Below are 16,541 nucleotides of genomic sequence, written 5' to 3'. Positions count from 1 at the left end.
AGTTATAAAATTTATTATAAAAAGGATAACAAAATAGAAGAAAAATATGTAATATGCTTACCGACAAGGAATTCTACAGTTAGAGAGGCAGGAAGTATGGATATCTTCTGTTAAACAATCCTGACCTGAATTTAAATTAAAATGAAAAAAATAAAAAATAATAACAATTATCTAAAATTAAAAGTTATAGAATAACAAAATTATGGGCACCAAACTGTTAGCTTGGAATTAAAAAAAAAAAACAACTAAATTTAAAAACTCAGTAACCATAAAAACATGACCCAATCAAAGATTAACTGCATTACTATTCTGGGCATTCACCACATGCTAATGTGTGCAGTACTTGTGAATCAATAATACCAAAAAAAAAAAAAAAAAAAATGGCTGACACATCCCCTTCTGCTGTTGGCAGAAGGGGATCTATGTCTTTTTCTCTGAAACAACACACCTAGATTTCGGGCAAGCTAACCTGGAGAGGTACAGCACTCATCCACATTACAGCTGTCAGAATACAGAAGATTACTACAGTGATTACAGTATTAATTTATTTGCTCTCAATAATTAGGTGGAGATAACCCATTATAATGGCCACTTTTCCCAGAAACCGAAGACGTTCCCTTTTGCTGTATTCCATTCTTTTAATGGCAGAAGTCAAAACACCTATTAAATCTGCAGGGATGAACCTGAACCTGATTTTGTTATGCAATTTACCCAATCAATTTTCCTTTAATTTACATAATAGGTGATAATCTTGACAAAACTTTGTAAGCAAACACACCAAACAAAATTTTACAAAGCATGGAGAGGTATACCACGAAATCTCCAAGCTCAGGTTAAGTTTGCTTCAAGTATAGAGGGCTGTTGTTGTGATGCTATATGAGAGGTGGACTGGCCATAAGACTTACTGGGGAAACCCTGGTTGGCCGGAGGCCGATGTGATTTTGGCCATAAACACTAGTATGAGGCCGCTACAAGTTTTCCCCAGAATTTTTGACCCAGTCTGCCTCTGTGTAATATACAAACTGATAACCTAAGGACAAGACAATTAGTTACCACAAGATATGTGGTGAAAAATGAAGTGGCTTATACAGGATGAAGGACGGTGAAATGTTCAGTGCATTCTGATAGACCAATGACAAGGGTGATGAACTCACTTCAGAATTTAACATTGGGCAATCCAGACCCATTTATGATGTACTCTTTACTGGTTGATATATAATAACAGATGTTAAAGTTGACAAATGTCCTCCTCCCTACTGTGTACATAGGTTCAGACTACAAGCCCCGCCATCCAATATTCTGCTAATTGTGGGAGCAAAAGCACCTCATTCGGCCAATGGACCAGGGTATTTTTCACTCACTGAAGTACCAATACAAAAATTAATTTATGAGATGGATGCTAACTGCTGTCAACAGTGGCCAGGAAATAACAGCATTCTTAAAAGTTTTTATTGTGATGAATGCTATATGGTCTGTTGAATGTGCTTCAAACAATCTAACACATGGACATTTTGGAAAATGCCTGGCATAATCTATGCAGCTAATGACAATATTCAGATGATGAACCAACCTTTTAAGGGATTCTGTATATCCAATGAAAAGAGGGTGGTGTATGAACTGCTCAGAATTGGATGAGAGCAACATCAAAGGGTGCCTGGATACAGACAACAATGCACCAGTAGTTCAGTTAATGGATGGTGAAACACTCAACAGTGTGCTGAAACATGAACAAAGGAAGATAGTGATAATGATGATGTAGGAAAAAAGTGTACATCAATAAATAAGCCTTATTAATGAATTGATCAAAGGGATGGAACAAAAAAGTTTTATCACCAAACAAGAAATAATGTACATATTCAAATAAAAAGCAAAATATGTTCCTGAAAAACCAAAATACGTGGTTCAGTTAAAACTGCATGACATTTTCAAGAAAATTAATGAGAAAAAGAGTGTTAAATCAACTACTTATGACCCAGTCACAAGCACCTCTTCAACTCCTGATGACTTACAACATGAGAATTAATACACCTATGTTACATCCTTGTACTGACACTTAAGGAGGAAAACTAAAATACAATTTTTGTAAGGAAATACAATTTCATTACTCAATATTTTCATGCTACATTTAATTTTTCAATAAGCTATATAAGTTTATTGGAAAAATCCAAGCAGAAGTAAATGGAGGATGTGTCAGTAGCCAGCTCATTTGGCAGTCAGCTGCCTAGATTTTTTAATTTTTGAATATCAATATATACAGGGTGTCTCAAAAATATTGGTATAAATGTTTATGGGAGGTAAGTAACATCTAAAGGAATGTGAACTGCATAGGAACCCATAACCGGAAACATCACCGTAAGTCGGTACACGGTGCTGTTCATCAGTTCGCGAGAGGGAAAATTTCTGGTTTACTCATTCAAGCAGTAGTCGCCGCACGAAGAGCATGCATCGATATACGAACTGGGAGCTGGCAGACATGCACCTAGTGTATGGATTAGCAGAGGACCCACACGGTGTGCGCCCCCATGTGGCACAACATCACTTCGCAATAAATGTGTGGGCAGGTATGGTCGGTGACTGCTTAGTCGGCCCATACCTGTTACCATCCCGCATGAACTCCGCTAAATATCGGATCTTTCTTGAACAAGTTCTACTAGGGTTACTCGATGATGTTCTAGCAAATGTGAGACGCAACATTTGGTTTCAACATGATGGGGCGCCTGCCCATTATGGAAGGTGTGTTCGTCACCATTTGAACAGGCATTTTGGGCATCGATGGATTGGCCGTGGTGGATCCGTTGCCTGGCCCCCACGCTCACCTGATTTATCAAGCCTTGATTTCTTTCTGTGGGAGGCCCTCAAATCTATCGTGTATGAATCGCCTGTGGAGACAGAAATGGATCTTGTGGCGAGACTCGTCTGCGCTGCTGCTACTGTCAAAGAAACTCCAGGTGTGTTTGACAGGGTCCACCAATCCATGCTGCGTCGGTGTCACGCATGCATCGCGTTTCAGTGGAACCTTCGAGCATCTGTTGTAACATCATGAAATGCATCCATCTCGTACTCCATTGTTAATATTATGTCAAATAAATGTTTTCCACTAATTACTGACTTGTGTCATTTCTGCTTCTTGTGCCTCTGCTACTACTTTCCCGTGATGTTTCCGGTTATGGGTTCCTATGCGATTCACATTCCTTTAGATGTTACCTACCTCCCCTAAATGTTTGTACCAATATTTTTGAGACACCCTGTATATATTGATATAATTAAATCTATTATGCAGTTGAAATTATATGAGTTCTATAATATAAGCCATAGCTAAGCTATAATTTGTGTTCATGTACTAGAATTTCTAATGTATTAATTACTCATGTGCAACTAAAGATAAAGGGTGAACAGGCGAAGTTTTTACAGCTCTAGCAAATAGAGAAGTTTTTGCTTTTTTATTGACTTAAATTGGCATATTAATTTATTTTTTAGAGTTGCTTTATATTCCTAGTAACAATGCTTTAGTTTAAATTGAATTTAGATAGAGTTTTGTAGGTTATTACTTAGTATCAGTAAGGGTATCAAATCCACGTGTGGACAGGTTTTGTAGCTCCCGCAAATGAAAAGTTTTTAATTATACTTAGCCACTTTATTGACTTAATTGTTAGATTAAATTATTTTCTATAAGTAGCTTATAGACTTAGTCAAGCTCCGTGGTTTATTTTGAATTTACATAGCGCGATTTGGAAAGTAAATAATATCTCGTGTCCATAGATTAACCATTCATAACTTTCCGCCATTGTTATACAATACAACTTGTGCTAGCGTAAGGTTTAACGGAAAACTAGATAGCGAGTATAGTAGTAACAATTAATTAGTAAAATTTATTAATCTTATTAAATTTCATTGTCAATTGAATTATACTCTTTTAACTAAATAAATATAGCGACCTAGTTATTACAAACGTAACATCATAAATTAATACATATAAGTTGACAGGGGATAAGAAAGTCATATAACGTAACTCGGAGATAACGTTCGATACCGAAATACATATATATAGAGTGTTATAACTGCATTGGGATATAGGTTTAGAGTTATATTTTGTATTGGAATTTTATTGAACTTGAATAGAAATCATGACTCAGACTAGAGCAGCAAATCAAAAGGCTCAAACTCTTGGAAGTACTGTGGCTCAGGAGAGAACCAAGGGGGTCGGTTGCCCTCTGAATCACAGTCTATTGAAATGCACTGCTTGTTTGATGTTTGTGGAGCAATCGGGAATGGGACATGATGTTGCCAAGGGGAATGTCTTTGTGTGTGGGCGATGTAAGGAGTGTGAGGAAATCAGGCGCCAACTCAGCATAGTTATGGGCTTATACCAGAGCTTGAAGGACAGGGTGGATGCCCTCGAAGGATTTAAATTGAGGGGCCCATCAAGTCTCAGCTGCCCACATCAATGCCAGAGCTTGAACTTGAACATCACGCAACACAGAGGCAATCCCCACGGCAGAACGCGCTGGTCCCAAAGGAACTAGTTGTTGTAGTTGACTCTATTGTCAGGGAAACAGGGAATATATTGTGCAAAAAGGATAGATGGAACAGGACCAGGGTATGTCTGCCAGGGGCAAAGGTTGATGACATTGTAGGGCTGATATCATCCTTTAAGGGCACAAAGGGTGATATTGTTGTACACATTGGCACTAACGATATTAAGAGTAGGAGATCGGAAGAATTACTTAACAAGTACAGTCTGTCCTCGTATAGCACGATAGTTGTGTTCCTAGAAACCCTCGTGCAATGCAAAATCGTGCAATATAAACAACAGGCCCTATGGGAAAAGTGGGGTTAGGTGCCGACCGCCCAATATTAAACACACATTTGGAACAAAAACATTACCAAACAAAATAATCGGGTAATTTTAATCGTTACAAAATACTTACGTATTTTATAACGATTAAAATACGTAATAAAAATATAATATATATTTTTATTATAATATAATAAATAATAAAAAATAAATATTTTTTATTATATTATAATAAAGTATTTTTAGTATTTTTTAATACTAAAAAAGTATTTTTTACGAATAAAATACGTATTTTATTCGTAAAAAATTTATTATATTAAATAAAATAGTCGTAATAAAATACTTACGTATTTTATAATACGCAAGTATAAATTATAATACGTAAGTCGTAATAAAATGCTTACGTATTTTATTACGACTATTACGTAATAAAATATTGCTAATGCTTTTGCTTCTATCGTAAGCAAACTTGTTTTTTGTTTGATTTTCTATCCAAACAGATAACAGCCGTTCCATCTCTTCCAATTCTTTGTGTCTTAATCAAATGTATTTTAATTACACTTTGAGTTGTTCCCGCTATGAAAGTTGTTTTTATTTTCTCCACATTCTTTGTAATTCTCGGCGTTGCCGCATTTAGGTCTGTAGCATGTGCAATATCACATGGTCTTTCATTTCGCTCAAAGCGTTTCACAATTTCATATTTTTTTCTCTATCGACAGCGGCGGACTGGCCATAAGCCTTACCGGGGAAACCCCGGTGGGCCGGAGGCCGGTGTGATTTTGGCCATAAACCGTAATATGAGGCCACTATAAATTTTCCCGGGTAAGAATTTTTGACCCAGTCCGCCTCTGTTTATCGATATTGCTTTTTTTTTTCTCTCTCTGAATCTGCAGTGTCTTCTCCAGGACGCTTCCTTTTCACACCTTTTAAGTATTTTACTCATTTTTAGGGAATAAAGCACAATTACAAAACGTGGAGGCACGCTTGATACACATAGGTCTGTACGCGTGTAGCAACTGAATAAACAACACCGTAAAGGCAGAGATACACTATTAACACCTCACATTTTACTAAAGCACATTTCTAGGGGTTACTACCATAAAACAATAAAAACAATTTCCAGTTGCGTTTCTGCTAATGGAATCTGTTATAAATTGGTAGTAAACTCCATCTAATTGCATTTGCGATTATACCGATAGCTGGAATTGTGTTGGTTTTTACGTTATTATGGTGACATGTGTTTCCCCTTCACTGATATAAAACACATAAATACATTTTCGGAATCTTCTTCATTCCTATCGTGTTGCGTTCAGTTGGGGTGATTCCACGTTCGACTGCCATTTCTTATAAACACAAAGGCGAATCATGCATAAGCGAATTCGGTTCGTGTTATATAAGATATCGTTCCCCTATTTATAAATCGTGTATGATCGAATTCGTGTAATGTAAACACGTGTTATACGAGGACCGACTGTACAAGACAATGCTGAAAAAAAGCCGAGTTACGATTGAATTTGAAAGTGTTTGCAATTCTGACCAGACACGATAGGAGGGAGTATATGATGAGTGCCTCATTGATCAATTCGGCCCTGGAGAGACTGTGCAAGGCTCAAGGGATAGAATTTTTCTGAGCCTGGTCTGTGCTTGTTAACAGGAGAGACTGCTTCTACAGGGATGGGATACACTTAAATAGAAAGGGTGCATGAATATTTGCTGATGCTATCGAGGCAGAGTTAGGTGGGTCAGAAAACTGCTAGCTTGAAGGGATACACGGACTAATAGATTAGCAGTAGCCGCTGGGAGAGGTAAAAGTGATTCTTGCACTATTTCTATTGAAATGCAATTGAGCAGCAGCCTGGAAAGCAAGGCAATGGGAATTTCCAGGACTGCTGAGAGTCATAGTGGAACAAGTAAATACATGGGCTGTGTTAGGGTAACTAAGAGTAGAAACAGGCGCATGTATACTTGCATGTACACCAATGCTAGGAGTATAGTTAATAAATTCGATGAGCTTGAAGTGCTAGTTAAGACATCAAAGGGAGATATTGTTGGGATATCAGAGACATGGTGTCACACAGACACAAAGCAGTGCAGAACTGGAATTTGGGGAGTACAATGTGTACAGAAAGGATAGACAGGACAGGAAGGGAGGAGGGATTATGCTGTTAGTTAAGAAACACATAAAATCTAAGGAAGTGCATCCAACTGATGTTGGTGGACAATGCAATGTTGAGTCTGTTTGGTGTGACATAAGCACTGGGAAAGGAAAATGAGAATAGGTGTGTGTTATAGGCCTAATGAATCTGATGAGTATAATGAGCAATTGTGCAGAGAAATAGAGTGGGCCAGTAAATTAGAGTGTCTTATAATGGGGGATTTTAATTTCCCGGATATTGACTGGAATTTGTGGGTTGGTCACTCACTCACACACTAGCAAAGCTTTTGTGGATTTATTGGATGATTGTTTTCTATAGCAGCATGTTCGGGAGGCAACTAGAGGCAGTAATACTCTTGATCTGATTATCAGTAATGATTCTTCGTGCATCAAGAATCTGCAGATTATGGATGCTTGCTCCTACACAACTCTTACCGCTACGTCAACAAAACTCACCTACCAAGGGGTGCACGATATGAACTCCATTCCACACAGGCGTTGTTGTGCACATTTGTTGTGCAATTATACCAAGAGATGGTGGCAGGTGTAACTTATTTTTTGAATGTCCTTCGTACATACACCTGTTGTATTTAGGATTAAAATAAAGGAATAATGGGAAATTAAAATGAAATAAAAAGTAAAAATTTAAAATAATAATAATAATAATAATAAAAAGTGAAAAATTAAAAAAATAATAAAAAGTTAAAAATTAAAAAAATATATATAAATAAATAAAATCTGAGTCTAACGCTTGCTAGTACAGTAGACATCACCAAAGATCATTCATCATAACAAGAAAGCAAAAAAAGGACCGTACCATTGCTATATATGTACAGTGGTTCCAATACTGTAAGACGTGTATATAGAGAATGCTTATGGTATATCTGATGTAGAGCCAGCTCATGAAATATAGGATTTAACAATCGCTAAGATTTTTGAATACAATTAAACTGCTGCTGCCACAGTGTTCATGTAATAAGGTTTACTGGTCTGGGTTACTAAATATATGTTTATTCAGCAACTACATTTATAATGGTGCACTAGTTTTTGTCGATTTGGGAATAGCTATGGGCACCTGCTATTCATAACCTATACCCACATTACTATGAAAAGAAGATTAACAACAGCATTATAATGTACCATTATGTAGATGACCTACTTACCACCAATCAATCAGAATTAGATAATATCGCTACCAACATATACACATTGGATTTGGCCATTACTCGCACTAACCCCAACAACCGAACTAGAAACATCTTAAAATGTGAAATTCATTGTAATAATTGTCAACTATCGGTATTAGATTTTGGTTTGATATACTTGTAAACAGATTATTGAAGTCATAAGTTCCGATGTGCTGGATCTCATTATCTAAGGAGTTTCACAGTGCACAGGGATATCACTTTTATTACACACTTGAGAATTATGGTTTAACTACTAATATTAATTTAATAATCAACATAAAATCATATTATTTATGTATACAGAGAGACAGGCATACAATAAACTCTAGATCCACTAAAGAATCAAGAAAATACTTGTCTACATTACAACAAAGTTATAGTTTTATACATATATTTCCCCCCCATGTTGGATAAGTTGTTGGCAATGATGTAGGAAGAATGAGCTCAGAATCAAGAAGCAGGGTCAAAATGTATTTGTCAGACTACAAATTATAATCATTAGTACAGTTATTTATTTGTTAATGGAACAAAGCAATTTTGTCAGTAATCACTTGACAGTTTCGAAGTGTGTGGATTTCTCGATTACAGACTCGATTACTTCTTGTTTTCAAATTTTAACCAATAGCCAAAAGCAATAATAGAATTAATAGGAATAAAAAAATACAGTTAACTAATAATAAATCAATCATTAATCATATTAAAAAATTGGCAAAAAAAGTAGACACTCAATGTTGCTACTGTTTTCTGCTTACCTGTACACACACACACACACAGAGAGAGAGAGAGAGAGAGAGAGAGAGAGAGAGAGAGAGAGAGAGAGAGAGAGAGAGAGAGAGATATTAATTTAACAGTTCGTGTTTCTTTAGAATTACTGTATCACGGTAAGGTTTCCAGATTTCAGACATTCTACCTGTATTAATGAACAATGGAAAATTCAGGGATTAGAATGAGCGAGAGCTACACTGTTATCAGTATATTCACGACTTATCAGACTGCACAGTAGTAAGCATAAATAGAGATATTTAAACATTATTCAGTATGAAAACCATATTCCTTTAAAGTGACAGAAGTCATGTAAAATCACATTCAAGGTACTGCTAACTTTGAGAGTCATTTTCACCCAACTGAGCAGAAAAGTTTTCGGATTTTTAATGAACTGCAGCAAAAAAAGTTTTGAACACACTGTGAGTTAATCCTAAGTAAACAGATTTAATTTGAAATAAAAATGGGAGGGAGAAAAAAAAAAACAAAATGACCTCCAGGTACTAATATAGGTTAATTTTGGAAATGGTGTAGAAAAGGGTATCCTGTAAATTATTTTAGTATCCCATAAATTATATGTAAACAGTCACGATGCTAGGGGTGCACAAGTGAGGCTTGCACAGGGGCCACCTAAAATAGGTGCTGCTAGATGCGCTACTACATATATGTGCATGTTAAGATACGATATGAATTAGGTGCCATTACAAGGCTTTGCCTCAGGTGCCGCAAATGCTAGCTCCAGCCCTGTATATAAAAATATTTTTACGTTATTGGTAGAAAAGATTATTATAGTATTTTTGTAAATTTTTTTTTCTTGGTTCAGGAACTTAATCAGAAAAATATATTACAGATTTGCACTTAAGAAAAGCAACAACTCTCACATTTTTATTCTTCCAGAAAAGGAGAATATTTAGGGATATGATTTAAATTTACATATCTTTTTTTTTTAATTCAAACAGAATTAAAAGAGATTCTACAATACCATACCAAGTGTACAGATGGTTTCATTGCTAAAGTCTAAAGCAATATGTCTGTCTATGCACTGGCATAATTCTAGGGATCGCCTGGATTTGCACCTATCTATACACATCTGGTGAAAAAAAAAACATGCATATAATTTAATTTATATTCAAGAACCTACTTATATTAAACATATTAATTACATTTGTATATATCTACAATATATAATTAAAATTAATAATAAATTACCTATATTAATTTAATTTAAACAACAGCAACAATGCACAGTGCCAAGAATGTTGCAACTGGATAGCTGATGACTGGAAAAAAGGTGTGTTGAAAAATCTTAGGATACAGGATTAAAATTTTTTTTCTAATAAATGATTTCACAGAAATTAAATATTTATTGAATAACACTGTATTCATATCATGAGGGAATACCACTTGCAAAATCAGCATCTCGCTACTCATTTTCCTCGATCCATTTTAAAACATTTAGTCTGATGGATAGTGACATTTTCATCCCAAAAGTATCCCTTATTATCAAAAAAAAAATTGGCATTTGGTTGAATATGGTTATTCTCAATGTTGTTATATGTTTGGGAACTTTGCATGATGTTCAAAATGGGCAATGGACTCAACTCACAAAATGAGAGCACCTGCTATACTATAAGACTAGTTACAGGCTTTGCTGGTGAGGTGACATATTCAGGATTATCTACTTTGTAGAGTTGACAGCTCTAGGTGAGTGTAACAGTTTCACTATGCTCAGCACACATTTGGACTGGCCTGCACTTGTAATGCCATCTCACTTTGACTAGCTTCTGATACTAATCTCTCAAGCAGAAAAATATTTGACACCTGGTCCAGCAATCTTAGTGTTAACCTTGAGCTGGCACTATAAGCACTGCCTACATACTACATGTATGAAAAAAAGTGTGTGGGGTGGGGATTCATGAGGCCATGGCACCTTTTCCAATTTCTTAAAGTCCACTGTTAGATATTTTTGTTCCATTGCAGCATTTTTGATGTGTAAACATCTTTGGCGGCACCTACTAAATTTCGGCCAGTAGTAAAATCAATTTGTCACAATTTTGTGAAGCAGAAGTGATGTCATTCGTTTCATAACAAAGAAAAATGGAGTGAGAAGAGGAGATCACGCAAAGAATCATAGGGAAGTGATCTTGGATGTGCTCAGAGCTGACATAAACCAGCTGGTGGCAGAAAACGTTTATGATTCGGGGCATACCACTTAGGTGGCTTTGGGCTAACATTGCCTAACATCGTGGCAGAAACCTTTTGGTAACTAGAGAAATGGATATCTTGCAAAATTTATAGTAAAGTAAAGAAAAGGATCATGGATGTACTCGGAGCTGGCATAAACCAGCTGGTTGTGGAAAAACGCTTATGATTTGGGGCATACCACTTAGGTGGTTTTGGGCTAACCATTGCCACCCATGGTAGAAATCTTTTGGTAACCGGAGAAATGGATATCTTGCAAAATTTAAAGTAAAGAATTTAAAGCAAAGGCTCATGGGAGGTGATCTTGGATGTGCTCAGAGCTGGCATAAACCAGCTAGTTGCAGAAAAACGTTTATGATTCGGGGCATACCATTTAGGTGGCTTAGGGCTAACCATTGCCAACCTGTGGCAGAAATCCTTTGATAATCAGAGAAATGGATATCTTGAGGGTAGTGATCTTGGATGTGCTCAGAGCTGGTTTATTCCAGCTCTGACCACATCCAAGATCATTACATTACATGTGGTTCAGCCTTACCAGTTAAAGTGCATGTAATGTAGGCATTACAGTACCCATATGTATTCCTGAAGCGGTTGTATAGTTCCACCAAGAGGCGAATCATAAACGTTTTTCTGCAACCAGCTGGGCCGGTCAAGAATATTTGAATTGGTTCGCGATTGGGAGATAAAGCTCAAAATTACATGCACGAGCAGACTCTTTTGTTTGTCATTGACCATTCTCATTAAGTTACAGAAGTCCTCGTTGGTCATCAAGTTTCGCCTTTCTTTGCAATTGATTTGAGTCGGTTGAGCGTGGCAAGCTTTAGATCTTCATTCATGTCACTATTTGGATGATTGTAAAAGTTTCGAAAGGGGTCTTCTTCTCACAGTTCCGTTACAAGGCTATGCAGGGCATTACCACATGCTTTGTCAGGGTCAACGTTGTTGTTGTCTTGACACATCATCTTACATATTTCAATCATTTTGCGAATGTCCAAGTCTGATTCATAAAATTTACGATCTAGTACGAGCTCTTCATTGCCATCATAGATCTTGACATATTTCATCTCTGACAGTATCTCTGTTTCTTCATTGTGAGCCGACCGGGCTAGCCGGGTGGGTAAAGTGCCTGCCTAGCAACCCAAAGGTCGCGGGCTCGAATCCCGTCTCGGGCTTGGATCAAAGTACTGCAAAAACCTTGGGAGGTGCATTATGGCCACAGAGGCCGATGCACCAACAACTACCAAATAAAAACTAAAAAAAAAAAAAAAAAATCCTCATTGTGAAATGGAATGTGCAGCATTACCTCTTGCACTTGTACTCGTTGAGATCCTGAGCCAAGTCATAGTTTCAATAGCGTGTTATGCGTGGATACTGTCATTTTGTGACGATCTGATAGCATCGCATGTGTAATTTGCAACAAAGTATGACAGAGTAACATGATCCAACATGATAGTATGATTGTAACAATACAAATACTTGTATTGTTGCAATCATACTATTCAACAAACGACTACAATAAAATGGGTAATTAGGCTATTGGTCTAACCTCTTCCAAACGTTGATTCGGAAGAGTAAGCAGCGGGCTTGTGTATCCTATTTATCACTAACATTGATTCGGTAGAGTAAGTAGGCGTGAGCATAAATTACATTGTTCATGAATTCGGTTCTAGCTGTTCAAAATTTAGTAGGTGTCGTCGAAGATGTTTACACGTAAAACATCTTTTGCGTACAGGGTACACAAGCGATTTTTTTTGTTTGTTTATTGCTGTAATGACAAATGTGTGGATGGATTATAACTAACCTCAAATTACTTAAAAAAATAACTTATCTTCAAATGTACATAAAAAGTAAATTTCACTTATTTCTTATCTAGGTCAGAGGCTCTCAAACCTGTTTTCATTTGAGACATAAATCTACTTTATAATTTTTTTGACAGAGATGAAAAGTATAGAAAAAAAATAATAAACAGATCTTAAAGAATTTTTCTCACTATTAAAATCATGTAACAGTTTACATGTCAAAACACCCTGATTGGAAAACTCTGATCTTGGTGAGCAATTCAAGATATGTTAATTTTATTTGTAAAACTGACACATATGAGGAATGGTCAAAAAAAGATTTAGACTAATTCTGCTATATAAAATGTAGAATGATTATTAATGAAAATTATATACATTGAAATTTATCAGCTATTCACCCCTAACATACATTTATTTTGTCCTTGCAGATTTGCAATAATTTCTGAAAAACCAGCATCAAACTTCAACAAGGATAACATATGAGTATGGAAAATAATGAACAAACAGCAAGCCAAAGTGAAATTCTGTGTTATACTGAACACGGCACCATCAACCAATTTCAATCTATATTAGAACTTTTGCAAACAATTATGAGAAATCTGCTGCACCCATGTACACTGTATATTTATATGGAATAAGCGATTCAAAGATAAAAGAACCTCACAGAGCATAACTCTATCCAACGATGTCCATCAATGGTGATGTGACTACTGATATAGCATTTACTATTGTCCACCCAACGTGAACAAATACGTATGCATTTGTTCACATTGGGTTCATTTGTTTCCTTGACTCCTTATTCTTGCTTACTCCAACAAGTATGTGTTTCCCTCAAAGACACACCATTGTGAGAAAAATGATCTTTTAAGCAAAATAATCACTGAAGTTCTAGCTCCACCAAGTTGCTGAATTTGCACTTTATACGTAGTCTTATAGTTACAGTTATGCTGGTTATTTTTATTTTTAATTTAGATAAAGAGTTTTTGTAGATTACTACTTAATATACGTAAAACCGTTATTTCGTTCGAATCTTGCAGCCACTGTTTTTGTATGGAGTAGTAGGGAGTTCAAATTTTTAAATGTTTAAATGCTATATAATTATATGTTCATAATACGCATCACTGCATTTAGGATTCTATTAGATAGCATAGTATTGACAATTAATTAATTAAATTTATTGATCTAATTAAAAATATCATGCCCCAGAATAGAGCAGCAAAGCAACGGGCACAAAGTGGCAGGAGTGCTGTGACTCAGGGGAGTACTGAGGGGGGCGATTCTCCAACGCATCACAGCCTAAAAAAATGTGCAACTTGTGAAATATTTGCCGAACTCTCTGGAACAGAACATGATCTAGCCAAGGAGGATGTCTTTGTGTGTGTGCCAGGTGCAGAGAGTGTCTAGAAATTAGGCATGAACTCAGCGTTCTACTGGGCATCTATGAGAACTTGAGGTGTAGGGTAGATGCCTTTGAAGAAATTAATATGAGGGGCCCGCCAAGCTCTCAGCTGCCCAACTCAATGCCAGAGCTCACTCCTGGGCATCAGGCAATACAGTGGCAATCTCCAAGGCAGAATGCGCTGGTCCCAAAGGAACTAGTTATTGTTGGTGACTCTATTGTCAGGGAGACGGGGAATATATTGTGTAAAAAGGATAGATGGAACAGGACCAGGGTATGTCTGCCGGGGCAAAAGTTGATGCCGTTGTAAAGCATATATCATCTACTAAGGGCACAAAAGGTGATACTGTTGTACACATTGGCACCAATGACATTAAGAGTAGCAGATTTTCAGATTTACTTAACAAGTATAGGTCAATGTTGCAAAAAAAGTCGTGAGTTAAGGTTAAATTTGAAAGTGTCTGCATTTCTGCCCAGACACGATAGGAGGGAGTACATGATGAGAGCCTTGTCAATCAATTCGGCCCTGGAGGGAATGTGCAAGGCTCAAGGGGAAGAATTTTTTTCAGTGTGGTCTGTGCTTGTTACCGGGAGAGACTGCTTCTACAGGGATGGGATACACTTAAAGAGAAAGGGTGCAAGAATATTTGCTGATGCTATCGAGGCAATGTTAGGTGGGTTGGAAAACTGCCAGCTTAGGGGGGATTCACAGACTAAAAGGTTAAAAGTAGTTTCAGGGACTGATGGCAGTAATCGTGAAGCAGGTGGGTATATGGGATGTGTCAGGGTAACTAGGAATAGGAATAGATGCATGTATACCAATGCTAGAAGTATAGTAAATAAATTTGATAAATTTGAAGTGTTGGTCAAGACATCAAAGGTGGATGTTGGGATATCACAGACATGGTGTCACACTGATATTAGGAATTTGGGGAGTACAATGTGTACAGAAAGGATAGACAGGATAGGAAGGGGAGTTAATTAAGTTGTCATGCTGTTAATTAAGAAAAAAATAAAATCAAAAGAGGTGCATCCAGTTGATATAGATGAATAGTGCACCGTTGAGTCAGTTTGGTGTAACATAAGCACTGCGAAAGCAAAAATAAGTGTAGGAGTGTGTTATAGGCCTAATGACTCAAATGAGTACAATGAACAATTGTACAGAGAAATAGAGTGGGCTAGTAAATCAGAATGTCTTATAATGGGGGATTTTAACCTCCCAGATATTGACTGGAACTTGCGGTTGGTCACTCACACACTAGTAAGACTTTTGTGGATTTACTGGATGATTTTTTTCTGCAGCAGCATGTTCGAGAGGCAACAAGAGAGGGTAATACTCTTGATCTGGTTATCAGCAGTGATCATTCGTGTGTTAAGAATTTGCAGATAAAGGAACTACTAGATAGCAGTGATCACAGTGTACTGATGTGGAATTTACTTAAAGATATAATTACCATCAGGGGTAAAGGAAAGGGTTTTTGCTTCCATAAAGGTGAGTACAGTGGTCTCAGACAGTTTTTAAATTCTGTACAGTGGAATCAACTGACGATGTTACCAACAGTAAATTCTAAGTGGGAAGCATTCAAGGAATTAATCGTGGAAGCTACTAAAAGTTTCATACCTATTAAGAAATATTGTTCAAGGTTTAGGTCTAAATGGTTATCAAATGAACTAATGAGACTCGTGACAGAGAAGAAAAATGCATGGGATGCACATAAATTATCAAGTGACTCAGAAGCCTATGGCAGATATAAGCTAGTCTGTAATCAAGTCACAAAGGAGGTTAGGCAGGTGAAGGCAGATTATGAGAAATCTTTGGCAAATGATGCTAAGAAAATCAGTAAGGATTTCTTTACTCTAAAAGGAAGGGATAAACTCTAAAAGGAAGGGGATGAATCTGATTGGTCCACTTGATATCGATGGTTTGACTGTTGATGATCTTGCTCTGATAGCAAACAAACTGAATGAGTATTTTGCATCTACATTCACACATGAGGAGTTATTAAGGTTTGAAAATGGCAGAAGGTTATCAAATTGTAGCATGGTGCTTAATAGTTTTGTAATAACTGAGAGCAAAGTGGAGGAGAAATTGTTGAAGTTAAACATAAGGAAGGCACCTGGGGTGGATAGGATCTATCCAGTTATATTAAAGCAACTAAGCAAACCCTTAGCCATAATTATGAGAGCATCCTTGGACTTAAGGGAGGTCCCCACGGAATGGAGATGTGCAAATGTATCCCCA

The 16,541-nt window shown here is 36.7% G+C and overlaps 1 protein-coding gene across 1 annotated transcript in view; it reads right to left on the bottom strand.

Annotated features, from left to right (window-relative positions):
• ppk11 (pickpocket 11) overlaps window positions 1-16,541 on the bottom strand; it is a 56,951-nt gene that overhangs the window by 13,253 nt on the left and 27,157 nt on the right. Inside the window, exons 6-7 of the mRNA XM_090372212.1 lie at window positions 9,887-9,989; window positions 62-125 (exon numbers count right to left, since the gene is read on the bottom strand). Coding sequence (XP_090228338.1) covers window positions 62-125; window positions 9,887-9,989 — 167 coding nt within the window. The remainder of the gene's footprint in view (window positions 1-61; window positions 126-9,886; window positions 9,990-16,541) is intronic.

Source organism: Mastigoproctus giganteus, chromosome 4 (assembly GCF_048544385.1).
Source record: "Mastigoproctus giganteus isolate SK-2022 chromosome 4, ASM4854438v1, whole genome shotgun sequence".
Lineage (NCBI taxonomy): Eukaryota > Metazoa > Arthropoda > Arachnida > Uropygi > Thelyphonidae > Mastigoproctus > Mastigoproctus giganteus.
Note: the sequence above shows the minus strand (reverse complement) of the source record. Positions and strands in the feature narration are given on the sequence as shown.